The 27,713-nt window shown below is 57.1% G+C and overlaps 1 protein-coding gene across 16 annotated transcripts in view; it reads right to left on the bottom strand.

Moving 5' to 3' along the window:
- The window catches only part of SPEG (striated muscle enriched protein kinase), a 58,772-nt gene extending 32,298 nt beyond the window's left edge, over window positions 1–26,474 (bottom strand). For 3 of the 16 annotated variants that reach the window (XM_016949371.4, XM_016949370.4, XM_016949378.4), the window contains exons 1-7: window positions 25,926–26,470; window positions 17,267–17,296; window positions 16,584–16,673; window positions 16,165–16,501; window positions 12,058–13,355; window positions 10,050–10,193; window positions 9,522–9,704 (exon numbers count right to left, since the gene is read on the bottom strand). In XM_016949371.4, coding sequence (XP_016804860.2) covers window positions 9,522–9,704; window positions 10,050–10,193; window positions 12,058–13,355; window positions 16,165–16,501; window positions 16,584–16,673; window positions 17,267–17,296; window positions 25,926–26,313 — 2,470 coding nt within the window. In that variant the 5' untranslated portion in view covers window positions 26,314–26,470. The other 13 variants (XM_009444273.5, XM_009444274.5, XM_009444275.5 and 10 more) reach the window with 13 other exon arrangements.
- Window positions 26,475–27,713: the final 1,239 nt, after the last annotated feature.

The following is a 27,713-nucleotide window of genomic DNA, read 5'->3' as shown; positions in this document are numbered from 1 at the left end:
CCGTGCAAACCCCAGGGGCACCTGTTGGCCACAGCCCTACAGCTTGCACCCCCAAACGCTCGAGGGATACGAAAGCAGAGCTGGAGTCATCCACCAAAAAGGGCAGCTCAGCCTGGGGGAAGAGGAGGGGGGCACCAGAGTCAGCCTTGGGGGAGGGGTGTCCCCAGGGCCCGACGCCCTCCCCTGCAACTGGCCAGGGTCCCAGTCTCGCTGAGCTGGCTCCTATCCGACTGCCAAATACAGACATGAAACTGCCACAGCCCCCTAGGTTCTCCCCAGGGTCCCCCCACCCCAAGCCCCCAGCAGGGCTGTACCCCAACTCACCCCGAGGCTCTGCACACAGACCCCAGCCTGTGCCTGTCCTGAAGGCTCTGCCCTGGCACCAGGCCCTCCTGCTGCCTGCCCACTGCCCACCCCAGCGTGGCTCCCCAGGGAGCAGGAGCCCAGCCTGTCCAGCCTGCCCAGCCCCACTCACTCGGCTGACCCAGCTGAGGCCCTGCACGGAGAAGGCCCTGGGGGAGGGGAAGGCGCCTGAGGAGGGGAAGGAGGAGGTTGGATGGCAGGCCGGCAGGCAGCTGGCTAGGAAGGTGGTGCCTGCCGAGACCACAGGCAGCCTGGGCCCTGGTGTGGAGGGGGAGGAGACGGGAGAGGGGAGGGAGGGCGGAGCGCGGCCGTCTGGATTTAGCCACTCTCCTCACTCCCAAGCCGCGGGATCTGCCTTTCTTCTCCTTACAGCTTCAGACCCTGACAAGAGCAAAGCCCGCTCTGCGGTGCCTTGACTCAAGGTGTGGGGCCTCCGTCCCCGAGCAAGACAGGGAAGGGGTGGCACTGCGCTGTGCCAATAGAGACACTTGCCCTGACCCATTTGTTCTGACACGTCCACCAAAGAAGGTGCCCGTGGGAAGTGTTCCCTGTGTTGCCCCTTGCTCTGACGGAACCACCAAGATCCCTGACCGGGGAATGCGCTAACGAGCCTCAAATACTACAGAGCCAGGGCATACCTGTTTTCTTTGGCCCCGAAAATCAGAGAACTGTCAAGATCTTTGCCCTCCTTCACAGAGGTGGGGGAAGAATCTGAGGGGGCCCAGAATCCCACCTCTGCCCCCTCATCCCTGCCATGGAAGGTCTGGCCAGCAGCCACCACAGGGCCTAAGCCCACATCCAGCCTTCCTACCCAAACCGCCGGGGCACCTGTTGGCATCTTGCCCGCCACCCACCTTGGCCCCGCTAGAGAGGACAGCGGGGGCTGCCTCCCCCAAATGGCCCCTTATCATGAGAACCCATTTGTATCTGGGATGGGGAAAGGGTTTGGACACGGAACCTGAGAGAAGGGGGCTGTTGAGCAGGGGTCACATGTCCTTCTCCCTCTTCCTATCACCTCACCCCGCAACCCGGGGCCACATTCCCAAGCCATGACCTGCGTTTCCCAGCATGGCCAGTAAGGAAGGAGGGCTGGGGGCCGGGCAGATGAGGGGCCCACGGTTCAGGCTGGCTGTCTTGAGGTAGGGTTGGGGAGGGAAGTCAGAATGGCATTTGGTGCTTAAGGCATTTGATGCTGAGATCACAGGCATGGCTCCGCAGGTGGGCGGTCCTACCCCTCTATGGAGCCTGGAGTCCTGCCCCAGGTCACCTCCAGGCTGGACAGTACTGAGGAGGCTCACGGGCCCAGGGACTGGGAGCGGAAGCTGAGCTGAAGGCCAGATGGCCAAGGTTTGCAGGGAGCCTCAGAGACCCCTGGTGGTGCCCAGGGGAACAGCATGCTGGAGGGCATCTAGCCATGAAGCAGGCCCCCATCCTCAAGCCCCTTGGAGAGACAGACTGTCAGAGCAGCCCAGGCCTCTTCCAGACAAGGCAGTAGCCTCTGCCCCTCCATACCTCCAAAAGTCAGTGACCAAGGAAGCTGATCGAGGATTCCTGAGGCTCCATACCAGAATCCGGTGCCACCTAGTTTTTTCCCTGGCCACATAGCAAAAACCATCTTTGGAACCAGTCCCTGACATCCCAGCCCTGCTGCACCCACAAGCCCAACTCTCACTGTGGCAAACACAGTTACACCAGCCAGGAAGGAGGGGGCAGGTGCCCCCCTAAACCTAATAGGCACATACACTCAATGGCCCTGAACAACCCACCACGGAAGTACCGCCCCTTCACACTGGCTCCCAATCCCCCACGCTGACCTCATGCTCATGTCTGCCCTTTCAACATCACTCTCAGGTCAAACTCATTTGATGAAAATACTGGCGTTAGGAAGCACACAGGGAACTCCCTCTCCTCAGACCAGCACATCCACCGACCCCAACTGTTTCAGCGTCCCCTGATGTGTTCTCACAACAGACAGAGTTGCAGCCACCACTGCGAATTATCTAGTACATAAAAGGTGTCGCACACAGCCCTTTGCTTCAGGGCTTCTCAGAATGTTACTTGACCTACTCACATCAGGACCACCTCGGGCTTATTTAAAATATAGATTCCTCAACCTTACTCCAGCCTGCAGAATTAGATTTTCTGAAATGAGATGTCAGGAAACTGCATTTTAAAAAGCACCCCAGATGACTCTTAGGCATATGAAAGCTTAGGGACCACTGCTGATCTTTATGGGAGGAGGACAGCCCTAAGAGGTGGTATCACTAAGCCCCCTTCACTGGGCCATTCAACCTCAGAGCAGGGCTTTGAACCTAGGAGGTTTGGCTACACAGCCCGTGTGCTTCCCCTGGCATGACCTGGTCTCCCATCTTGGGCACAATCTCTAACTCTATGGCAGTGGTTCTCAAGGTTTTCTGTGCATCGGAATTACCTGGAGGGCTCCTTAGACCATAGAGTGCTGGGCCCCACCCACAGAATTTCCGATTCAGTAGGTTGGGGCTGGGGCCAATAATCTGCATTTCTTAAGAGTGCAAAACGCTTATTGGAAAGAAAAAAAAAAGAAACTGCATTTCTAACACATACTCAGGTGATGCTGATGCTGCTGGTCTGGGGGCCTCACTCTGAGGACCACCGCTCCATGGTCTCTTTGCCAAGCTCCCCTCATAGGCAGAGCCTCATGACCCTTGTGGCTGGGTGTCATGCCTAGCCTCACCTCTGTGTGTCACCCACGTTGCTCAAGGGCTTGAAAAGTCATGGGGCTCCCTGCCTACTCACTGCCACCTCACATACAGCTCTGCAGTCCACACAGCCCCTAACTGTCCAGGAGGGCCCCCTTAGCACAGCTGCCAGTGCTAAGGAGTGGCAAAGACATGGTCGTGTCCTCAGGAGCCTTCTGGGTGGTGGGGAAGACAAACCAGATACACAAGTGACTATAAGAGCAAGCAGGAAGTATGAGGTAGCAAGAGAGCAGCAGGTAAGGGGCGTGGGAGTATAGAAGGCGGGAGATGACTTTTGGCCCAGGGAAAAAGAGAGAACTGAAGGAAGAGGCAGTATTGGAATTGCAGTTTGCAGGAAAAAGGGAAAAGTATTCCAGGCAGAGGAAAGTGCATGCAGAAAAGTTTGAAGCAAAAGCCATGTGTGCAGAGGACTATAGCTCAACTGTCTGTCTATAAACTGGGTAAAGAAGTAAGGAGTGGAGCATCCACTGTTCAAGCAGGTGCCTCCCACTGCCACCCGAGGGCCAGCCTCAGGCCTCTGGCTCCTTTTGCCCTATGGGTGCAGATGGTAGAGGCCACACGAAGGTGTGCAGCCTTTACTCTGCAGGCAAGGCGGACTCTTTACAATTCTTTTGTTTGTCTGTTTTTGCTTTTGTTTTGAGACAGTCTCAGTCTGTCATCCAGGCTGGAGAGCACTGGTGTAATCTCAGCTCACTGCAACCTCCACCTCCGAAGTTCAAGCGATTCTCCTGGCTCGGCCTCCCTCAGTAGCTGGGATTACAGGCTCCCACAACCACACCTGGCTAATTTTTGTATTCTTAGTAGAGATGGGGTTTCATTATATTGGCCAGGCTGGTCTCAAACTCCTGGCCTCAAGTGTTCCACCTGCCTTGGCCTCCCAAAGTGCTAGGATTACAGGTGTGAGCCACGGCACCCAGTCCATAAACGGTTTTTTCTCCTTGCGATTCTTGAGGAAGGGAGTGATAGGCTGCAGGTTAGCCAGCATTTGCCTGTGGCTTGGCCCTTCCCAGCTGGCCCTCCACATGTGCTGTTTCAGTAGGTCCTCCACAGGCAGTTCTTGAAATGTCTGCAGTGGTAACCCCACTGCGGAAAAGTCAGGGAAAGGGAGGACACGGCTGGCCAGGAGGTGGGCATTTCCACAGGGTGCTGACATGAATGTTTCCCCTTGGACTGAGAATGTTTCAGGCTTAGTTCAAAATGTACAAGCCAACAGATCATTTCACATGGTCAGCCTGACCTAGCCCCAGAAGTGATTAATTTTTCTTTTTTCTTTTTTTCTTTTCTTTTTTTTCTTTTTCTTTTTCTTTTCTTTTTTATTTTTTTTTTTGAGACAGAGTCTCACACTGTCGCCCAGGCCGGAGTGCAATGGCATGATCTCGGCTCACTGCGACCTCTGCCTCCTAGATTCAAGTGATTCTCCTGTCTCAGCCTCCCAAGTAGCTGGAATTAGAGACGTCCATCACCACACCCGGCTAATTTTTTGTATTTTTAGTAGAGACAGGGTTTCACTATGTTGGTCAGGCTGGTCTCATACTCCTGACCTCATGATCCACCCTGCTTGGCCTCCCAAAGTGCTGGGATTACAGGCGTGAGCCACCGCACCCGGTCATGATTAATTTCTTACATATGACTATGTTAGTTTGCTCCAGGTGAGGAAAAGTGGCTGCAACAACAGTAAATGAGCTCTCAATTCTTCTGACAGGCTGTGATTGATGGCCCCCGTTCTAGGTACCAGCTTCGGGGAGGCCACCTGTCAGGCAGGCCTGTTTCTGGCAGACAGGAGGGTAGAGGAAGGGCTGAGTTTGGGCAAGGGGACCATGCCACACTGCTTTGTCAGGTGTTGTCCAAACCCCCATCGAGGACTGACAATGGGGGCCATGTGGCATCCTCCCCAACGGCAGCCACTGCCATCACAAGGGAGAATCTGCAACTATGCCACAGGTGGCTAGAGACCAGGGGCAAGAGAAGACAGGGACTGACATGGATGCTAAGGTTTTCTTCCTTGTTTTTGTTTTCACGGCCCCCAATAAACAACCTATTTTCTGCTGTGGTCATGTTGATTCTATGAGTGGGACCAGAATGGGCTTCAATGAGCTATATATCCTCTGTCCCAAGTGTCCAACTTGCCCTCCTCACAGACCCTCAGGAATCTCACCAAGTAGGTAGCCTGGCTGGTGTGAAGATCCTCACTTTACAGCCAAGAAAACCATGACCAGCTAAGGTACAATGAAGAGGCCAAGGTCTTGGCTGGAAAATGCAAGAATCTTGGGCTCAAATACAGGAGACCTGTAGTTGAGGGAAGGACTGGAGGTGGGGAGGATGAGGCCCAGGCCCATGAGGCCTCCCATACTCCCACTTCCTCCTGCCCCGCACCCAGAGGGCCTCCTCTCGGGGCGCATGGTGGGGAAGCTGGGTGTGCTCACATCAGGCATGCAAGGAAACAGAAGGACCACAGCTGTGCTGGAGGTGGGGAGTCAACAGAGGAAGGAGAGAAAGCCCCCAGTCTGACCCACCCACAGAGGGCATCACCAGTGCCCTCCCAGTGAGCTCATGAGCTCAGTTCCACCTCAACATCAAACTTCTTCAGAGCAACAGGAAAGGGGGGTGGGATAGTGTCATGGTTAGGAGTGTAGGCTTGAGAGACCGAGACAGGGTTTCAAATCATAGCTCCAGCCTCCAGCTGGCCCTAAGCTCCTAGAGCTGACCATCCCAAGAAGGCAGTCACTAGCCACCTGAGACTATTTAAAAGCAGTTATTAAAATGAAATTAAATTTAAAATGCAGTTCCTCAGTCACCGCAGCTGCATTTCAAGTGCTCACTAACCACATGTAGCTAGGGCTACCATACTGGACCACACACATATAGAGCATCTCCATCATCACAGAAATGTCTATTGATCAATGCTGCTCCAGACAAAACTGCTGGGATTACAGGTGTCAGCCACTGTGTCCAGAGAGCAATTGGCTAAAGTTTTCCAAGTCTCAGTTTCCTCATCCATAACATAGGCATAATAATAGAACCTACCTCATAAGGCTGGATTAAACAAAATAATCCAATCAACACAGGGCCTGGTATATACGAAGCACTCAATAAGTGCTACCTGATCATGTATTTATTTATTTATTTATTTATTTATTTATTTATTTTGAGACAGAGTCTCACTTTATCACCCAGGCTGGAGTGCAGTGGCACGATCTCGGCTTACTGCAACCTCGGCCTCCCGGGTTCAAGTGATTCTCCTGTTTCAGCCCCCAGAGTAGCTGGGATTATAGGCGTATGCCACCATGCCTGGCTAATTTTTGTATTTTTAGTACAGACAAGGTTTTGCCATGTTGGCCAGGCTGGTCTCGAACTCCTGACCTCAGGTGATCCACCCGCCTCAGCCTCCCAAAGTGCTGGGATTACAAGTGTGATTCACCACACCCAGCCCAGTCATGTTACTTTTATTTGCACCCCACACTAAGTTTATTTGCTTCATGGGCAGTTATTTCCATCACCCTAAATCAGTTGTTGCTGAAAACATCCCTAGGCAGATTGCAAGTGCTAAATAAAGGCTGCTGGCCTGGTGCTAGCTCTACCTCACTTTTCAATTCACATTTTTGTCTTCTCATCCGTAAAATGGGAATGTCCCCACCTGCCACACGTCCCTCCAAGGGATATGTATGGCACAATGTTATCGCCAGGGAAGAGACGTGAAAGGGCTTGGGAAAGTCTATGACACTGTCCAAATAGAAGAAACTGTTTAGAGAGCTGTAGCACTTGGCACCTGGTTGGCACTCAATAAATACTTGTGTGATGGATGTGGGCAGCGGTGGGGAATGCTTTGCTTTGGTTAAGCACACTTCTCACACTCCCAAGCCACCTGCCCCCATCCACACATCCGCTTTGGGAGAATGGCTGTGGTCTCAACAGAATGATTCAGTGGGGTGGAAAGGGTGGGAGGGACCAGGGGAGCTGGTGAGGACCAGCTCCTTTCCGCACAGACCCTGCCCCTAAACCATGGTCCATGGGGCCGCATTCTCTAGTTATCTATTCCCTGGTTACCATGGCTCCCAACCAGGAATTGAGATCTGTGGGTCCTCAAAAGCAGGCCCTGTTGGGGTGGACCCCAAGAGGGGACTGGGCAGCCAGCCCTGGTTACCATAGCACTGGGCAGGGGCAGGGTGAAGAGCAAGAGGGGGAGGGGAAGGAGCAAGAGAGGGCGGTGGCTGCACGCAGGCCTCTTCCCACAATACACTGCCCACTGCCTCCCTCTACCTGCTCCCCACCAGGCCTACGGGCAAACTGCTGGACTCCCTCCCCTGGCCCCACCCCTCACTGCCTGCAGACTCCAGGCCTGGGACCACCCCTTGCCAGATGTCTGTGCCATCCCCAGGTTCCACCCACTTTTGCTGCTCTCAAGTCCACTGGCCCCCATCCAGCCACTCTGGACTAAACAGTACCTTGTAGGGTAAGAAAGTCAGCTTGCTCCACAACAGCCAGAGCCAAGTCTGGACCCACATGCCTGCCCCCCAGGCCCTGGGGCCCCCGAGCCAGCCTGACTTAAGGAGGTGGCTGTCTTGCTGATGCAACAGACTAATGCAATGAAGGCTTTCTGGCTCCCCAGGGCAGAGGTGCAGAGATGCTGTGATGAGCTGAGGACACAGGGGCTGGGAAATACAGAGGGTCTGCAGGATATGGGCCTTCCAAGGGGAGAGGTGGAGTCCCTAACGCACAGATGGGCTGAAGAAAGGGACAGAGAAGGATAAGGCACTTCCCAGATCCTCGTAGAAACCTGAGCTCTTGTACACAACAGCACCCGTTAATAACGCTAACAACTAACATTTGTCTACAGCTTTACAGTTCATAAAGCTCGTTCACACATTCGCTTTCATCCGTGAGGACGGTGTCATTATCTCTGGTTTACAAATGAGGAAACTGAAGCTCAGGAGGTTCTATGCCGCAAATACAGAACTCTCAGTCAAAGGCTGACAACTGCCTCGCCCCAAGCTGCCTTTCCAACCATAAAAGGCTCCCAAATGGCCCTGAGCCAGTATCGGGGCACCCCCATCCCACCCCTCGCCAAATTTCAGCCCAAGCCAGGTATTGACTAGAGTCCTGGAGCCAGGCCTGGGCCCCCTCAGGGGAGCTGGGAGCTGAGTCAGAAGCCAGATCCCGGAGGTGATGGAAGGACAGAAGCATGTGGTGGAGGGACGGGCATGATTCAGCGGGGTAGGAGGAGGAGAAAGCCTGGAAAATGGGCCCCGGGAGGGATATGCAGCTAAGGAGGATGAAGACCTGCAGTGGCACAAGCCAGACCGTGCAACCAAAGGCTCTACTGGAGCACGAGACTATCATCAGATGCATCAAGAACTCCCTCATTGCTCAGGTGCTGAGGCCCTGGGATGGGCACACAGGCTCTGCCATCTTGTCTCCTGCAGCACTTCGTGGAAGGAAGGGACAGAACACCATGTGCTGTTCCCCCTCTTGGCATGTCCCGCCTTCCCCGTGCCGGTCTAAAATCCCAGCCTCCTTCAGGGCGCCAACGTCTCTCAGCGCAGGCATCCCAGAACACTAAGCAACGGCTCGGATGTCCTCAGCACTAGATCCATCTGCTCCGCACTGTCCCCCAACCTAGGTCCTCTGAGCCAGGTCTGGTCACCCAGTGGGAACCCCCTTGAGGGTTGAGTGTGTTTTCCTTCTGTAATACCCCCTGACCATCCTCACCTCCCCGAACCCCAGGCCCGGGGTCAGTGCATTGTCAGGCCCAGCAAGCTGAATGAGCTGAACTGGCCATGTACACCGACACTGATCCAGCTGAACCAGAAAGAAACTGGGCTGAATCCCAAAGAAAGTAGTCTGACACCAAGTAAGGGCTTTCACAAAAATAGAAAACAAGGCGGCCTCGGCACTGCCAGCCCGAGAAGTGCTCTTGGCTGTACCCTTTTTACGACTTTGGGTTCAAGAAAAGTAGGGGGGAAGTGGCTTGTGGCACTCGAAAGCATCTCTTTTTACTGGGAGGGGGGACTGTCTCACAGGGGAAATGACTTCAGAAGGCTTGTGGTGGCTCTTAAGCCCTGTGAGCGGAGAGATTCTTCTTCTCGGAAACTCAAGGACAATTTGCTTTCCCCATAGGACCCTGTTCAGGGAAATGCCATGGGAGGATGGCATTTAGAGGATGGCTAAACACAAATTTCACTGACTTCATGAATTGGCCAGCCTTGTGTGCGCCTTGGGGATTTGGCCCCTGCCCTGAGGCCAGGGCCATTTAAAACGCTTTCACCAAAGCTGCCGACACCCAGAAGGGACTGCATGGACTAAGTATGCTGGCGGGGTGCCCAAGCTCAAGGCTGAGAGTGGGAAGGGAGGTGGACTGGGGCCTGGGCCGGGGAAGAGTCACGGCTTGCCCCCACCCAGCCCCAGGGTTGATGGGCTCCCTACCGGGTCTCACGGTCAGTGAGGCGGCACAGGTGGCCTGGCCCAGCTCGTTGGTGGCGGTGGCCATATAGCTCCCGGCATCCGCTGCCCTGGCCTCCCTGAGCAGCAGGGTGTGCCGCTCACCCTCAGCCCGGAGGAGGAGGCGGCCCTCGCTGCGCAGCGCTGACCCATCCTTGTGCCAGGACACTGTGGGGAGGCACAGGGACCCGGCTCGCCACGGCCCACAGGCGCCCACTGAGAATCTCTACTCCTACCCCACACACCACACAGGAGACCAAACCTCTCCTCTCAGCACCCCAGGGAATCCGGAAGAGTCCGCCCTCATTTTGGGAAGCTCAGGTTGCCCTCCCTTCTCTTGGGGGTCCTGAGAAATGTCCCTGAACACACACACAAGTCAGGGCAGCCCCCATGGAGGGGATAATTCCCCTCTTTCCCACCCCTCCCTTGGAGGAGTCCGGGGGAACCTCCCCTTCCCTTCTCACACACCCCCTCCCAACCTCGACCGCACCTTGGCCCAGTGCTGGAGCTCACCTTGGGGCAGGGGGTTGGCAGTGACGATACACTTGAGCAGCACGTCTGCCCCTGGTGCCACCACCACATTCTGCAGGGGGATCTCAAACACAGGGGCCTCTAGGGGCTCTTCTCCAGCGGACACGTAGGAGTCATCCGAAGACTCTGCCGGACACAGGAATAACGGGGTAAGGGGCCATGATCCCTGCAGGGATGACAGCGGGAGAGAGAGTCCTGGTGGCCTGCATCCTAGAAAGCCAAACCCAGACAGAGGGGCTTCTAGAAAGCAGGGACCTGGGGAGAAGAGGGTCTGCCTCCTGAATGTCCTTAGGGAAAAAAGGAAGTCAGAAGGAGCATTCTCGAAACAGGTCAGGGCAGCCTTGACTCCATGTTAGTGTGGCCGTTCCTCAACTTCATCCACAATTAGAGCGTTGGCTTCTGGAGAAAGACAGGACTGCACTGTGTATGTCTTTAACACGTCAGCCATCATGTATGGCGTACCAGGCCCTATGCAAGGCACCTGGAGGGGCACAAGCTTTCAAACAGACAAAGAACAAGCTAAAAGCAACCCAAGACTTAAGCAATAACAGCAGTGTCACAGGGCAACACGAGGTGAATTGTCAAATGTGTGAAGCCGTCAGATTCAAAAGAGTGAATGGTAGGCAGTCTGAGAGGCCTACGAAGATCAGATTTGATTTCAACCGTTCACCAAATAGTGACCCTGTACTCCCGGCATACTGAGTACTGTATGGGTACCAAGAACACTAGAGGAAGGACCAGTGGTCCCTGCTTACAGGAAGCTCATACATACAGAGAGATGACAAACTCCACTGTCATGGGTCTCTGGGCATTCTCCAACTCTGACATTCCATAAGCTAGATAAAGGACAATGTACATAGCCAAAAAAGCAGTGAAAATCCCAATTCTGCTGTTTCCTAGCTACAAAACCTTGGGCAAATTAGCCTCTCTGAGCCTCAGTTTTGTTATCTGTAAGATGGAGGGGAAAAGACCCTCTGAAACTGACATATAGGCTGAAATGAAATAACATCTGTAAGGGCCTAGTTAACACAATGCTGGCACATAGTTGTGTGTTTGCAATAATGGTGTCCAGGAGGATGATGGACAGGGGCCTAATTATCTCTAAAGATTCTAAGGTGGTAATACGTAAATGCAAAATAATTTTGATGAAGAAAAATACAGTATGGTAAGTGCAATGAAAGAGATCCTGGCAGGGTCTCCCAGGAGCAGCAGGTAGAGGCATCTATTCTGGAGGAGCAGTGGAAGTGGGTCAAGGACGCCTTCCTCTGCCTCTCTCCAGGAGTGGGCCTCGAGTTGATGTGCAGGATGAGGGGTGGGGTGCAGAGCCATTCTCCTGTTGGTGGTGTTGGTCATCATCCATGGGAAGGTTGGGAGACAACACACAGGCAGGCATTGTGTAGGGACCATAGTGAGCTCAGCCATGCGGGGTGTAAGCCTGAGGTGAGGAGGCTAGAAGGGCAGGCTGGGTGGCCACACATGGGTCAGGGGATGGTGCCCGGGTGGGAGAGGCAGAGTAAAGAGTTATCTGGCACAAAGCGTGTCTGTAACAGGGATTTGAAAATTATTTCAGACCATCTACCATCTCTCCCCAACAGAGGGATTGGGGGTATGGAGGGGGGTCCTTAGGTTCCCACCAGTGCATCCCCCCAGTAGTGGTTCTTGATCCAACAGCCTAGCAGGCCACTGGACCCAGGGGAGCTATGGCGGGCATCTGGGCACCAGTCTTAGCTCACATCTCAGCCTCACCTAGCCTCCATCACAACACTCACGCTCCGCCTCACCAGTAGCAGTCCTAGCACAAGGACTTTCACAATCCTTCACTCAAAGTCGAGCCTGTGTCTGTGCCTTCTTTGGCAAACCCACCCTTGCAGCTGGCTAGCAGCCCCAGGCGAAACCCCCAACCCCCCGGCTCCTGCTGAGCAGTCTTGCTCTCCACAAACGCCCCCTGACCGGGGTTCAGGCACCTTGTCAGCCCTCCCTGAGGCCTTACCGAGCTCAGGGGAGGTGGGCCGGGCCCGGCGACCTTTGCCCTGGCTGCGGGCCCCTCGGCGGTCCCAGGGCCCCCAGGGACCGTCCTCCTCCGGCCCTCTGCGCAGCCTCTTCTCCGCCTCAGGCCCCGCCCTGTTCTTCTCCAAGGTCTGGGGTACAGCAGCGCCCTCCAGGCCCGGCGTGGCCCAGGGCAGGAAGCGCACGGCCTGTGCCGGGGGCTCCCGCTTCCGACCAGGGGATGCTTTCGTCCTGGCCTCTGGGGGATCGGCGGCGGGGGGCGGCACAGGGCTCCTGCACTCCTGGATGGCTCTGCTCCGGGTCAGCGGGAATTGGTCCCGACGCCTAACCTCCTGCTGCGGGCCTTCCCCCGGCTCTGTCCTGCCCGCCGGCCCGCGGCTCCTGGGCCTCCCAGGCTCGTCCCCCGGCTTCTCCGCGCTGCTCGGAGAGGGCGGCTGGGCGGCGGCGGGGCTCACGGCCCGCGATGTCTTGGGGGTGGAGGGCCGAGAGAAGAGCGGGGGCTCGCCGGGCTCTCGAGGGGATGGGGCACGCTGCAGCGTGGCGCGCAGGGACTCGTGCGAGCGCACCAGCTCCTCCCGCGACGTGGAGCGGCGGATGCGGCCCAGCTCCTGGGCGAAGCGCAGCTCGAGGTCTGAGGCCGGGCTGCGCTGACGCGTGCGCTCGTCCAGCGAGGCCGCTTTCTGCTGGAACAGGCGGCGCCGCTCGGCCACGCTGCCTGGCGCCCGCAGTTCTTCCTGCGAGGCCCCGGGGGTGCCCCACGGTGCGCCGCGCTCCGACTTGGGCTGCTCCAGAGAGCGGGCCTTGCGCAGGGGCACCCAGGGCCGCAGGGGCGCCGGCGGCGAGTCGCTGCGCTCCAGGCTGCGCCGTCGCTCCTCGAAGAACTGCAGCTTGTCCAGGATGCGGGAGCCAGCGCGCACCAGCCTAGGCGATCGGCCCAACGCCGACAGGCGGCCTGAGGCCTCGCTCAGTGGCGTCTGGGGTCGGGATTCCGCGGTGCCCGCCAGGGAGGGCCCGGACGACTTGGACTTCTTCCCTCGCTTCTCTTCGGTGGTGGTGTCCTCGGGCAGCACAGGCTCCTGAGTGCGACGGTGGGGCGACGTGGGGGTGGCCGCGGGCTGGGCCGGGGGTCCCGGCGGGGACCGCTTCCCGACCCGAGGGGACGGTGGGGGGAGCAGCGCGGATTTGGAAGGAGGCGGCTGGGCAGGGCGGCGTGGGGCTTCGCTGGCCAGCTGAGGCTGAAGGTCGGGCTCCTCCCTGCGCAACCCGCTCTGAGGGACGCTGCTGCAGAACCAAGATGGAGAAGGGTAGAGGATTCAGGGGGCCTCCTCTCCTAGACCCTTAGCTTGTGACAGGAATTGGGTGGTGGGCATGCTGGGCAGGCTTGGGGGTGACATGGGCCAGATCCTCCTGCCCCCCACCCCCACCCCCACGAGGAGCGCACAGCCAGAGCAGGTGCTGGGGAGAGGCCGGCGGCTCTGGAACCACAAGATTGGGCTAATGGCTGGGTCTTGGTACAGACTCAGCCCCAGGACTCGGGCCAGCCTCCTCCCCCCAGCCCTGGAAGCCGAGAAACAGCGGAAACAGAACTGAGCATGAGGGAGAGAAAAGAATGAGGCTTAGGACCCAAAGGATGAAGTGGGGAGGGAAGACAAGAGGGTGGGGTGGGGAGGGGCGCTCTCAGGAATGCAGCCACCCACTCATTCCAGCCCCCAGCTGGCCCCCACACCCCTGCCCATCATCAGCAGGGCACACCCCTTCCTAGTGGTCCCTGGAAGCCAAGCAACAGCCTCCTGGACCAGGCACAAGCCTTTTGGGGGGCAGTGCCCCATCCCTAGGATTCTCTAGCTGCTGTGTAGACCTGAGCCTATACCTGCCGCCACCACGAGCACTGATGGGACACAGCAGGTGGCAACGGGATGCCCAGGCTCCTACTCCCCTTGCTCAGTCTGCCCCCCGATAGGCCTTTGACTTGTGCTTCCCCTGGGAAAGCTACCTTGAGTCCTTGGAAATCCCCCCTGAGAAGTACAGAAGGCCCCCCCACAGGGATATGCTCTGAAATAACTCAGCTCAGAAATAGCTACTAAGTGGGCCTGAATAGGGAGTGTGGGAGAAAAGGAGGAGGGAAGGAGCCAGTCACCCCAGAGTATCCCTTTCACTTAACAGAGCTTTGGTGCCCAAGAGCTGGGTCTCAGTTTTCCCCATCTGGACCCTTGCAGGGAGGAGGGGGTGGGTGAGGGGGCACATCACACATAAAGATTAGCAAAAAAAAAAAAAAAGGAATTAAATGTATATCATACCTGACACATCAGAGAGAGCTTAATAAAAATCTGTAAAATGGCTCATTGAATATTTCCTGAGTGCCAGGCTTGTACCAAGTGCTTAAAATGCATTGAGTCATTTAATACTCACAACAGCCCTGTGAGGTAAGAACTGTGATCACCCCCATTTACAGATGAAGAAACTGAGGCATAAAAAAGATTAAATGCCTTACCAAGGTGACACAGCTGGGAAATGATTGGTGCTAGGATTGAAACCCAGGCAGTCAGAATCCTGAGCCCTTATTTCCTCCAAAGTGTCTGGGTTTCCAGGGGCACAGAAGGGAGGACAAGTAGTAGGGTGCCAGCTACGAGCAGTTCTAGGGGTCCCGAGTTAAGGATGTTTTAGCCTACCTGAGTCAGCCACCCACACGACAGACCCACCTCTGACTGGGGCTAAAAGGGGTGGTGGCAATGCAGAGTGGCCTGAGAGACAGAAACCCCAGCCAGCCACCTGCAGGGAGGAAGTGTCTTCTCTGGGGGAAGGGCCGCAGAGTCCCCAGGGAAGGGCCTCTGGGAAGTGGGTGAGGCCTGGAGAGAAATTGAGGACAGCAGAGGAGGCCTCTTGCCGGCAGTTCTGAGCTCCAGGCCAGTCTCTGTACCATAGACATCACTAAGGAAATGGGTTCCTCCGAAGTTGCCATAGCAACTCCAGGCTCTGGCTGGGGCCTGGTAAAGAAAGGCAGGAAGGGAAAGGCAAGTCCAGGGCACAGGAACACCGGGTAAGGCCAAGAAGATAAGCCAAGGGAGCCTCCCCCTGGCCGTGGCCCAGCCCTGGCCCTCTCCCCTGCCCACCGCTAGCCCTACTCTAACCACCCTCAAAGCAGCCTCCCCCACCAGGCCCCTTCTTTCTCCTGCATGGTGGTAGCTGTCCCCACACCCATACCCATCACAAACCAGGCCCCCCTCAGCTCCCCAAATGCCCCAGTCCCTCTATTCTCAGCCACTCCCCTCTTCCACTATAGCACTCCCTCCTGTATCTGTGAGCCCCAAATCTCCAAAAATGGCTCCAGTGCCTCCAACACCTCCGCTCCTCAACACCCCCTCCTGGGACAACCTTGAATCCCACCCTCGGGGACTTAGGGGTTTCCCATGAGAGAAATCATTGCAAGCCCCCTGCCACCATCACTCCCGCCCTCTCCCTCTGGCCTGGCCCCATTTCCAGCCCCTCCCTTTCCCAGCCCCCTGCCACCCCCAGCCCATGGCCTCCTGCTTTCACAGGCCCCTTGCCCCATCTGCCCCTGGCCACCTCACTCTCTTCTCTCTCCTGCTTGCTGGCTTGTTCCCCTGCTCTCTCCTGCTCTCCCGGGAGCTGCCGTGTGGAAAGGTTCTGTTCCTCCCAGAAAAAGGCCCACATGGGAACAGGAATGTGCAGAGAGATGAAAAGGCAGCAGCTGCTGAGACAGCAGGCACCAAGGGGGCCCCCGGGTGGGGGGAGGGATCCTGGGGACAACTGGAGCCCGAATGGGTGAGGCAAAAGAGGGCCCCTGAGAAACTGGAGATCTTGGAGGAGACAAGGAAGGGACAGCAGGGTCCAGGAGACCATGGAGATGGCATGGTGAGCCAGGACAGGTGGGAGCAGGGGGATGTGGGCGGTGATGGCTCAGGAGGAGTAGGGAGCAGTGTGGGAAGATGGAGTGGCAGCAGGGGGTGAAGAAATGCACAGAGAGATGGATGGGGCAGGGTGATGGGTGGAGGCTGACTGAGCAGTGAGGGCAGCACAGGACAGCGTGGTGAGATGGGGCAGTTCAGGCCCAGGTAAGGCCGTTACTTACACGTGGATAGAGAGCGCCCGTCCTCTGTACAGGCTGAATGCGCTGCCGTACAGGTCACTGGCCACGGAAAGGCTATCCTCTGACCCCCAGCTTGCGCCCACCAGATTAGCTCGAGATGCCCGCACCAGCGGCTCCACCCCCAGGTGCCGTGGCCCGGCCCCGGTTGCCTGTGCTTGCCTTGGGCTGCCCGGGAGGCGGCGGGTGCCACCCCCACTGCCCGCTTCCTGCTCCAGGACCGTCTGCCCGCTGCCCCACCAGCTCACTTGCTCCTCTGAGGTGCCTGTCACGGAGGTCGGGGGTGTGTCCAGGGAGGTGCCCACCAGGGTGTCAGAGCCCCCTAGAGAAAGGAGCACCGTGAGACTGAGGCACCCCTTGTGGGAAACCCGCCTGCCTGCTCTTTGTACACCCCAGGAGCTCACCCGTGGGGGTGCTGAAGGCCCCGTCATCCCGAAGCTCCAGGCGCTGGGTTCCCTGCACATCGCTGATGTCATCCTCAGCCGTCTCTGAGTCTGGAGAAGAAGGGGTCTGTGTGGGCAGGGCCCTCCTCCCTCTGCCTCCAACTCTTCCCTATTGCCTTCTGCCTCCCTGCCAACAGCAGGCTCCATCTTATCACCGGCAGGGCTGCCAGCACCTCCTCTCTTTTGCTCCCCACATCCCCTGCCCAGCCTGGGCTGCTCAGGATAACCCCTCCCATGCCAGTGCCCTGGCTCCATCTCCGGGCCCCTGGTTACTCACGTTTACCTCCGTAGGGCCCTCCAAACTGCCACCCCCTCCCCGCCTGCCAATATCTTAATGGATTATCAGGGCCTCCTCCCTTCTCCCTCCTCCCCTTGTCAGTGAAAGCTTAAGCCCCTGTGCAGCCCCAAAATCATCAGGTCCTAGGTTCCAAAGCTCTAAAGTCTGGGTTCCAGTACCCCAGGAACAAAGAGGAGTCACCTCAGAGTCGTACTGCCAGGGCACTCGACCATCCGCGGGGCCAGCCTGTCCTCTACCCCAAACCAGCTGCAAGGCATCGGGTGCAGCTGAGGCAGGGTGAGGAGAGGCCGGGGCCGGGTGGGAAAGGGAGGGATGCGGGGGGCTAGAGCAGGAGCCAGTTTCCTACCGTAACTTTGCTTTCTGCAGGAGCGGAAAACTTCGCTTCCATAGGAGCAGCAGGAGAGAGACAGGGACAGACTGTTATCAGAGCGTTTGTGGGGCAGGGCATGGAGGGCAGTCAGGACAGAAGGGGTGTGAGGTCCCCAGTCCCCAGAGGTGTCCTGTGGCAATGGGTGGGGAGGGAGATACCTGGGATGTGCCCAGCACTGGGGACCCCCATACTTGGGCTTGTTATTCCAGCTGCCCCAGTGGTTCTGGTATCCTTGGCACTTACTGGTGCTGCCACTGGCCACACAAACACATGCACACACACACACACACACCTGCTTGTGTCCAGTCCAGCCGCAGACCTGGGCCTCCCATTAGGAGTCAGGCCCACCCTCTATTACAATATTTGCATTGTGCTTTGACCCCTCCTTGCAAACCAACCCCTTATCTGTCTGCATCATGATGTGACAGGCACCTTCCTCAAGGTCCCTCTCTTCTACTGTTGAATCGTCCTCAAAAATGCCCAGTGGTTAGGTTAGGAGAAAAGGTTCCTGGGAGTATTTTCAACTTTCCCAGATTCTAGCAGGTTCTGTGCCTCAGTTTCCCTCTGGCTGCCATGACAAGCAGGAGCCACGTACTGGTTGCCAAAGCATGGCAATGAACTCCTTCCCATTAGGCCTCACACGGAGAACAGGGCACCCAGTCCATGCAGGGGTGTGCTAGTGAGCCGCCCTCCCTTCTGCTGGGTCCTCTCTCAGCTGTAGGGCACAGGGGGCCTGGTCGGGTGGGTGGTAGATAAGTGTAGGGGTGAGTGGAAGGGTCCCACATCTCATGGGCTGTCTTCAGGAACTCGATGCCTCACAGAGGGACAGGGACCAAGAGGAGGAGTAGGCATGGGCTAGAGCAAGGACGCCCACGGTCCACGCACCATGGGTGAGTCGGCCAAAGGCCCGGCGGGAATGGCCGGTTTTCTGAAAGAGAAAAGCCAGAATGAGTAGTTGAGGGGGAGGCTTGTTCCTAAGGTCCCTGTGCCTCCCATCCAGACCTGCAACATCAAGCAGAAACTCATTCCCTGGCCAGTGTGTGTGTGAGAGGGGAGGTGGGCAGAGACCCAGAGTGACCAGCTTCCCCTGTAGGGAATGACTCCCCTGCCTTCTTCCAGGGTACCCAGCTGGGCTCTTGGGAGGAGCAGGGGAGGAAGGAGAGAACTGCAGGCTGCAGGTGGAAGCTGGAACATCCCACTGGACAGAGGCTCACAGCCCGGGACCAGGGCAACAGCCCGAGAGAAAGAGGATAGAAGACGAGGTAGTCAGGCTCAGTGAGGAGAAGGAGAAGATGGGGGTGCGGGGGGCGGGGTGGTTGAGTGACTGGGAGATGGAGGAACGAGGGCACAGATTCCTGCTGGGGGGAGGACAGAAACCTGGGTAGGTGTCAAGGGGGTGGGGGAGGGATGATGGGGGCAGAGGGCCAGAGCCTCACGAATGCCGGAGGCCCAGGTGCGCGGAGGACAGGGCAGAGCTTGGGGAATGTATTGAGCTCAGCGCGGATCCGTGTGCGTTGCTTTCAGGAGCTCCGGAAGATGGAAAGCTCCAGGGTGGGGGGCTGGGGCAGGCCGGGCGGGGGGCCGGGGCCCGGGGTTGAGGTTGGACAGAGGAGAGAGAGGATGTGGCAAAGAAGCAAGTGGGCGCTCCACGCCGAACGCTGCAGCGGGGGCCTTCCCCGGTGGTCGCGGGGATTGCGGGCGATCGGGGAGCGGGGGGTCTGCCCTTCAGCGCGGGGAGGGGCCTGCGCGCTCAGGACACAGACCCGGGCGCCCCTAGATCGCGCCCGGCCCGCCGCCCTCGGCGGGGCTCGGGTGGGGCAGGCGCCGATCCAGCGCCCCCTCCACCGGGCCCAGCTGCGGTGACCCGCCCTCCCTCCGGGGCGCCCAGGCCTCCCTGCCCCCTCCCGGCGCCGCCCGCCCCCGGAGCCCTCACCTGGAAACGCTTCTTCACCCACAGCTTCTTCATGGCGGGGGAGGGGGCCGGGCCGGCGGCCGGGCGAGGAGGGGACGGGCGGGGGCGGGGCGGAGTCGGAGGCGGGGCCGGGGGCGAGCTGGGGACCGGGCGGGAGCCGGCGCGGGTGGCGGAAGGAGCCTGGGGCCTCGGGAGCCGGGTGGGGGTAAGGCGGCGACGGCGGCGGCAGCGGCGGCGGCGGCGCTGGAGTCCGCCCCTCCCTCGCCAGCCTGCACCCCACCTGGGGCCCCTTCCTTGTCCTGTCCCCCTACTTCCCCCGGGGAGGCCCTCACCTGCCTCCCTACACGACCACCGGTCACCTCCTGACGCCGAGAGCCACGGACCCCCACCCTGCATCTGCCTCCTGAGCCCTAGGCACATGAGGAAACTGAGGCACAGAAAGGGGTGCAATGGCCTCTAGCTCAGGCCACTTTCTGGCAGCCCAGCGCAGCCCCCTCCCACCCTCACCTCCTCCCGCGGGGCCTCTCTGGAAGGTCAGCAGCATCTCGACTTGCTCATTCCACAAACATGCGCGCACACACACTGTGCCAGGCAGAACCGAACTCGCCGAAGGGCACAGCGCCGGGTGGGGGCGCCTAGGTCAAACGCAGGGCAAGGGTCCTGGCGGGTGTGGACTGCGTGTTAACATGGACTCAGACTGTGAAAACCCTAAGGCTTCTCAAGAAAGCCAGAGAGGGCTTTATCTTGCCTTACCTCTCGATTGTCTCATGCGCGGGCCCCCTACCCCCGTACATTCACACACACAAGCAAAGGTGCACAGAGGTACCCCCATTATTCACAAAGTTGGCCAGTGTTCTCAATCACAGGGAAGCACACTCACCAAATATTTTGTGTGTTCCACCCGACCCCTGCCCTATTCAGCACTATGCACACTTTGCATACACAAAATTCTATCCTCCCCATGACCATTATAGCTATGTTTGTTTAGCAGTTACTAAGTGCCAGGCACTTTACAAATGTTACCTCATTTACAATAACCCCATGAGCTAGAAACCCTTATGAATAATCCTATACCCATTTAACTGACAAGTGACTGAGTCTCAGAGAAGTCCCATCACTTAGTCAAAGCCATACAGGTTCTAGGACTCCATGTGTCCTGGAGATGGGAATTATTATCCCAGTGAGCACAGGTAGTGCCAATCCTGGTTTCTGAGCTGTGACTACTAAGTAACTATTAACAGTTATTGCATGTTTGGTACGTACCAGGCATTGTGCTAAGCACTCTATGTGAATGAGCTCATTTAATCCTCACGACAAGAGGAAGACTGAGACACGGAGAGGTTACTTGCCCAAGGTCACACAGCCAATAAATTGAGGGAGCCAGAATTCCAACCTAGGCAGATGCATGAGAATCACTTATGCCCAGGAGGCGAGGTTGTAGTGAGCAGAGATCGCACCACTGTACTCCAACCTGGGTGACAGAGCAAGACTCTGCTTCAAATAAATAAATAAATAAATAATAAAATAAAATAAATACAGGGACAGACTGATGAGTTTTGTTCAGCCTGCACAATGTTTGGGCTGGAGCAATCATGCCTGAGCTCAGCGCACCTCCCTCATTTTCAGTTTCTACTTGACCCCTGCAGTTATTTGAGTCTGTGGCCCCTTTATCTTATTTTATGTTTCTTTATTGTTTTAGAGACTAGGTCTCACTCTGTTGTCCAGGCTAGAGTGCAGCGGTGCCATCATGGCTCACTGCAACCTTGACCACCTGGGCTCAAGAGATCCCCCCACCTCAGCCCCCCCTGTACCTGAGACTACAGGTGCATGCCATCATGCCCAGCTAATTTTTAAAAAAATATTAAGTAGAGATGAAGTCTTATTATCTTATACAAGCTGGTCTCGAACTCCTGGGCTCAAGCTATTCTCCTGCCTCGGCATTCCAAAATGCTGGGATGATAGGCATGAGCGAGCCACCGCACCTGGCTGCTCTTTTATTCTAAAGTTTAGGTCATGTCTTATACATTCTGGGTGCATACAGGTGTTCTTGTTTCCTAGAGCATCAAAGCAAATTACAAGTACAGACCCATGCACAGGGACGTGTGCTGAGAGGGCACATATGTGTGTTCACGCTCGTTCCAGTCAGAGGACCCTGGACACCCATGGGCACTTTCCATGTACACCCCTAAACACACCCACTCACAGATGGGGAGCTGAGTGACGAGAGGGGGTAACTTGAGCCCCTGTTCCCCAGGAGAATCCCAGGGGCTGGCACATTCCGTAGCAAAAATAACCAATGGGCAGCGGGCGTGAGTGACGGGACAGCTGGGCCCAGGAGGGGCCGGCAGGATTCTGTGTTCCTGCTCTGGGTCGGCACTGCTCACTCCTGAAGGTCTGGCCTGGAACATGCTCTCTGGGTGGGCCTCCCCAGCTGGCCCCAGATTGCCCCATTTTTCTCCCACAGCTGGGCAGCTGTGTCTCCCTGCCACTCCCCCAAACCCAGACTTCCAATTTCTGCACTGCCAGCATTTCCCTCCAACCAGAGAAAATCCAAATCTCCATCCTATGCCACAAGCTCCCACCCCACCTCCCTTTTGTCTCCTCTTTCCTGCCTCAGTTCAGTTTCTCCCTTCTCTCATTTACGACCCTGCTCTGTATTTCTGACATACTGTGTAATTTACCTATTTACTATGTTTATTGTGTATTGTCTGTCTCCCCTCACTAGAAAGTTATCCCCTGGAGGACATAAATTTTGGTCTCCCTCAACCCCCTGACTCGTGTATCGAAAGCACATAGTAGGCACTCAATAAATATGGGAGGGGGTGGCAGAGCTGCAGGTGGAGAGGGTAAGCAGTGATGGGAATGGGGACAGTAAATCTTCCTGCAACCGCTTCCATTCATCCAGCCTTCCCCCTTCTCTGTCCTAACCCATATTCTGTCCCCAGAGGTCTTTAGCCAGAAAAGTGACCATCTCTCATTCCACTCAGGATTCCCCTGGAGAGGGTCCCAGAGCTCCTCTCTGCTCCCACTCTGGCCTCTCCTCTGCTCACTGGTCAGCACTTGGCATGCATGCATGTTGACACTCCCCATACCCATTCCCAGCTCCATACTACTTTCCACCTGGCTTCTCTAGCCAGACATTCTAAATTCCAGGTGAGAAAGAATAACTGCAGAATATTCCTCAACACAGGTTCTGGTACATTCCTCTACCCTTTCCTTGCCTAAGTTGGCCCTCTCTCCCTATCTCTAAGCTCTCCCCTCCAAGCCTTCGAGTCCCCAGGATGGTTCATTACCATGTTTTGATCTTTGGCCCTTCTGATTAACACCAGAATCTTCCAGACCCTAGCTATGAAGCTCCAACTAACACACCATGTGAGCATCATCAGCTCACCTCTTCTCTCGGCTGTGCCTTCTCCTGCTTCCCCTCTGCCCTTTAGTGCAGGTCTGCCCTTCGGCCACACACGCACACCCATAGCTTTGAAGGTAGCACTTGCTGTGGTCACTGGATTTGCATGTGGCTCCTCAGCCTGTGCAGGTGGGAGCCTGATATTTTGAAAAAGAAGAATGCCTGCCTATCTTGGAGACTAGGCCAGAGATGGATTTGGAGATACTGACGGAGAAAGATGGTGACGATGACAAATCCTTGACAGTCTTCCCACACTTCTCTTTCTGTGGACAAGCAGTATGGACCCAGACTCAGATACCTGGCTTTCAGACCTGGCTCTGGCACCTCACTAGCCATGGGAACTTAGGTAAATTTCCTCTTTGAACCCCAGTTTTTCTATATGAATAATGGTCATAACAGTAACCTAGGGTTTGGAAGATTAAATAATTAAATGAGACAAGGTACTTATGCATGTTAAGGATTCTACAAGTATCCTGCATTTCTGCTATCTTCACCTCCTTTGTTTCCTATTCTTCCCTCATTTCTACATCCCCCAAATCTCAGCACCACCACCCCCAGTTTCCCATCCTCCAAATTTTCCAGGCTGTAGCCCACTTGCCTTCTCATGACCCCAACTTCCCAGAGCCATGCCCAAATCCTTCCAACCTTGAGCTAACATATCCGGCTTCAGGAGTGCCAGGAACCTAGCATCACTTTGTCTTATTGAGCCAGCAATCCCAGCCAGGAAAGCATGTCCTTCCGTCTGCAGCCAGGTCCTTGCTTGGCTTCCTCGAGTACCCTGAAGTCCTCCTGCTGTTGTTTCCAACCAAGAAAGTTTTCCATGAGTAAGTCTGAGCAATGCCGAGCTGCTTGCCCGGCTGCCCTGGAGCAGGAGCTATCACTGGGCAGGGGCTGGTGGGGGTGGGCAACAGAAGGGATAGGAAGCCAGATTCACCCAGTCAGTCCCCCAGCATCACCAAAGCAAAGCCCCTCCCTCCTCCAAAGCATGTGGGATAGGTGTAATAGTTACACACATTGTTCTTTGCAGTGGGACAGACTGAGGCCTCCACCTGTTCTGCCACCTTCTATCTACACAATCAGGACATGTTCTCAAAGGTTATTTGCTGCAGCCCAGTCCTCTTCCTATTCTCATATGAATGTCAAAGGGCCCCTGATCCAGCCCCACAGCACCCAGGGCCCTTTTCTCACCCCAAGCCTCTCAAACCTGCTGTTCCACCAGAGAGGCCAGCCTGCACATTGTCAGCCTGGCCTCTGTCTAGGTACGCCCAGCCAGGCTCAGCGCTGCTGACCACACCACCAAGACTGCAGAGAGGCTGAGCAAACAGCCCTGCTGGGGGCTCTCACGCCTCATCACCACTTCCTACTTTGAGGGACCAAGGCAGGCCAGGAGGCATCCATCTTGAGAAATGCCAGGCCTGGGCCAATCATGTGACAGCTACTTTCCCAGTACTCTCCCTCCCTCTCTCGCTCTTTCCTCTCTCTCCAGAACTTCTTGAGGAGTACAAGGCCCCCAGAACCAAAACCAGGAGGACTGGGTTCTTAGTTCTGGGATGGCCATAACTAGCTATGTCTCTAACTAGACTAGTACGTCTTAGGCAGAGCTCCCTGATCTTTGGCCCACAGTGTCCTTGCCTGTGAAAGGATGTGTTTGGAGCTGCAGTTCTCTGTGGTCCTTTCCAACCTTTACTTATATTACGACTGTTACTCTCCTTGTCAGCTCTTTCGTTCCCTTCCCTAATCTCTCCCCCAGTCATATTCTCATCAACTCATCTATCTTACCCTTTGATCTATGTTCTATTTTCAGCCCTCTTTGCCCCTGGGGGGACCAGAGCTGAGATCCCCAAGGAGTCCACACCTTCCCCAGCTCCAAAGTCTGCTAGAATGCACCCCATCCCCTGATCCCAGGCTCGGGAGGCCTGTACCTGTCCAGGTGCTAGGCCAACCAGGAGACGCCAGCCTTGGCCCTCTCTGGCCCAGGCCTGGCCACAGAGACTCCAGGAAGGTGGGCAGAGCAGGGCTGGGGGAGAGGAGATGCCGATGGAGGGAGGCCAGCCCGGCTCCCTCTCCTGACTCAGCTGTGTCCTAGAGACTTCTTGCCCACCTGCTGCTGAGGGCTTTCCTCCCTGTGCCTCCTCCCCAGCCTCCAAGGATTTACCCCTACACAGCAGCACCCAGGGGAGTGACATGTCCCTCTTAAAAACGTCCAAGGGAGTGAACCCCCAGCTCCTTGCCATCTCTCCCAGCTGTAGCCTACTTCCTCAGAATTCTGTTTCTCAAGGCGCAGCCTGCCCAAGGCTCTGCCTTTGGCTAGAGAAGTACCACTTGGCTTACTCAAGGACTGAGGAAATCAAAAAGGAAGCCCCCAAATGGATCCAAGGCTAACGGCCCTGGCCTGGCCTCCATGGTAGCCCCAGCTGGACCATGAGCACTGGGCCCAGCCTCTTGCCCTCCCCTTCTGCCTCAGACCCTCAGCCTTTTCTTCACACTGCACCTGGAAATCTATGGGCGGGGGACAAGCATTGGTCCATAGCATCCCCCTTCCATGCTCTGGAAACATCTACTCTGGAAGCTCAGGTAGACATGGTCCAGGAGCTTCCCATTCCAGCTCCACATGCCCATATCTCACCTGTTTGCACCACCACACAGAATCCAGGGCCCTCCACAGCACCCATGCAGGCACACACCTGCATGTGGATTTTCAAGCACTCACCTCCATTCATGCCCACGGGGCCCTGGCTCTGGCTCCACCTCCTCCTCCCCTGGACCCTGTTCACACGTGGCCACCCATAGGCCTCTTCCACACCCCGCCTAGAGCTGACCACATCAACCCTGCCACGGCAGTGGCCTGCAGGGAGCTCTGAGCCATCCCTTCAACAGTGCAGCCTGGACCAGAGGAGCTGGCCCCCTCCTTCGGACATGGACTCCCCTGTTAAGGAGCTGATCGGAGTGTCAATCTCAAGTTTAAATCATGGAACTGAAGGACACCCTTTCCCCCAGGAGGCTTTTCTCTACAGGAGGATAAGAACTTCCACCCCAGAATTCCCTGAGAGGCGGGAGTGGGTCTCAGGCTTGGCTTTTCAACCGCTTGCTGCCCCTTGACCTCTGACCTTCCTGTGGGGAGCCTCTCTACCTTGACACCCCATTCCCTGCACTTGGCTCTTCATCTCACTTCCGGGGCCGGGCAGCCGAGAAGCCAGGGCACCTGGGAAGAAGGCGGCGGAACCAGTATCCAGTACCTTACCCGCGTGGCCTGGGCAGCCCTTCTCTACCTCTGAGCACCCCGCCCCTGCCGGGCGCGGCCCCCACCTGCCCTTTACCTCCGACCTCCAGCACTGTGAGCACCGCCTCGCAGGAGGCCCGGCCCCGCTCGTTCTGGGCCATGCAGCTGTACACGCCGGCGTCCTGCGCCCCGCAGCGCCGCAGCCACAGGCAGCTGGGCTCGGGGGCCGGCGCGGGCAGGAGCTGCCCATCCCGGAACCAGCGGAGGCTGGGCTGGGGCGTCCCGCTCACCACCACCCGCAGCCGCACGTCGCTGCCCGCGCACACCGCCGCGTTCTTCAGGGGCCGCAGGAAGACTGGCGCCCCGGCCACGGCCACAGGACCCCCGCCGCCGGCCCCCACCTTGGCCCTTTTCGGGGGCACTCCGGGGCTGGGGGGTGCCCTCGTGCCCGCATCCTCGCCTCGCGTGCCCCGGGCTTTCTGCATGGCCACTGAGAGCTGGGCTGGGGGACGCCGGAACTGGGCGGCCACGGGGGCACCCGCGGGACGGTGCCCTAGGAGACAAGTCTGGGGGGCCGGCGGCCTGCCTTCCTGCTGCCCGCCCGCCTTCGGCCTGTGCTACCCAGAAGGTCACCGGGGCGGCCGGCGATTGCGCCTGGGGGCTATTTTTAGGCCCCCCGGCTCGGGTTGCGAGGGAGCCGTGGAGGGAGGGGGCAGCAGGGGAGGGACTTGACTCCAGTCGGCTCCTTCTCTCCCTCCAGGAGCCCCCATCGCCTGCCCGGCTTAAGGGAGTCCCTCGGTATTTGTTCCAGGCTTTCCCCTCCGTAGTGTGCCTGGCCCCCACACGACCCACTGCAGGGAGTCAGGTTACCCCTGGGCTCAATCCCATTTCCCTTCCTCCCTCCTCTCAGACCCCTCATCCCTGCCCGGCTTCGCTGGGAGGGGAAGAAGAGGAACGGTCCTGGTGAGATGCCTGAGAGGTGGATGGGGAGGCAGGCCCAAGTGGAGGTGAGCAGACAGCTCCGAAGAGGGACCATGGCCTCCCCCAGCGCCTCCATTACAGCTGGCGAACAGTAAGACCAGGAGCCTGGGAGTCAGGTGGATTGGGGCCTCCACTGCGCCCTGCCCTTACTTGCTGGGTGACACCAAACCTCTCTCAACCTCCAAGTCCTCATCTGTAAGAATGGGTGGTGGAATAGGGTTGCAATAGGCAGAAAAGAGTGGGCAGGACATTCCAGGCAGAGGGAACGGCATGAACAAAATGAGCCTGATGAAAACAAAGGCGTCCTGGGAATTAGAGAGGTTTGGAGGGATTGAAGCGTAGTGGGTGGGGTGAGTGGAAGAAGGGAGGTGGGGCCTGGAGAAGGCTTTGTTTGCTAAGGCTTTGGTTTCTCTACCCTGAAAGCAGGGGGCGCCACTACACAGCTTTAAGCGGCAGAAAAAACACGGTGGGAGCTGTGTCTTAGGAGGATCCTCTTGGCGGCCACAAAGTGGAGGATGGATAGAAATGACGGCCAGTTCAAGTAAAGGCCAGATTCCCAGCCTCCTTGCCCCACACTGGTTCAGCAGCTGAGCTGGGAGGAATCTGCACATTTAACAAATGACTCAACTGATTCTGATGTGCCTAAGTGTTGCACGTTGAGAAACATCAAGAGTCCAGATGAGACCTTTGTGATAGAACAGTTCTGTATCTTGGCTGGGCGCGGTGGCTAACACCTGTAATTCCAGCACTTTGGGAGGCCGAGGTGGGTGGATCACTTGAACTCAGGAGTTCAACACCAGCCTGGCCAACATGGTAAAACCTGTCTCTACTAAAAATACAAAAAATTAGCCAGGTGTAGTGGCTCATGCCTGTAGTCCCAGCTACTCAGGAGGCTGAGGCAGGA

Source organism: Pan troglodytes, chromosome 13 (assembly GCF_028858775.2).
Source record: "Pan troglodytes isolate AG18354 chromosome 13, NHGRI_mPanTro3-v2.0_pri, whole genome shotgun sequence".
Lineage (NCBI taxonomy): Eukaryota > Metazoa > Chordata > Mammalia > Primates > Hominidae > Pan > Pan troglodytes.
Note: the sequence above shows the minus strand (reverse complement) of the source record. Positions and strands in the feature narration are given on the sequence as shown.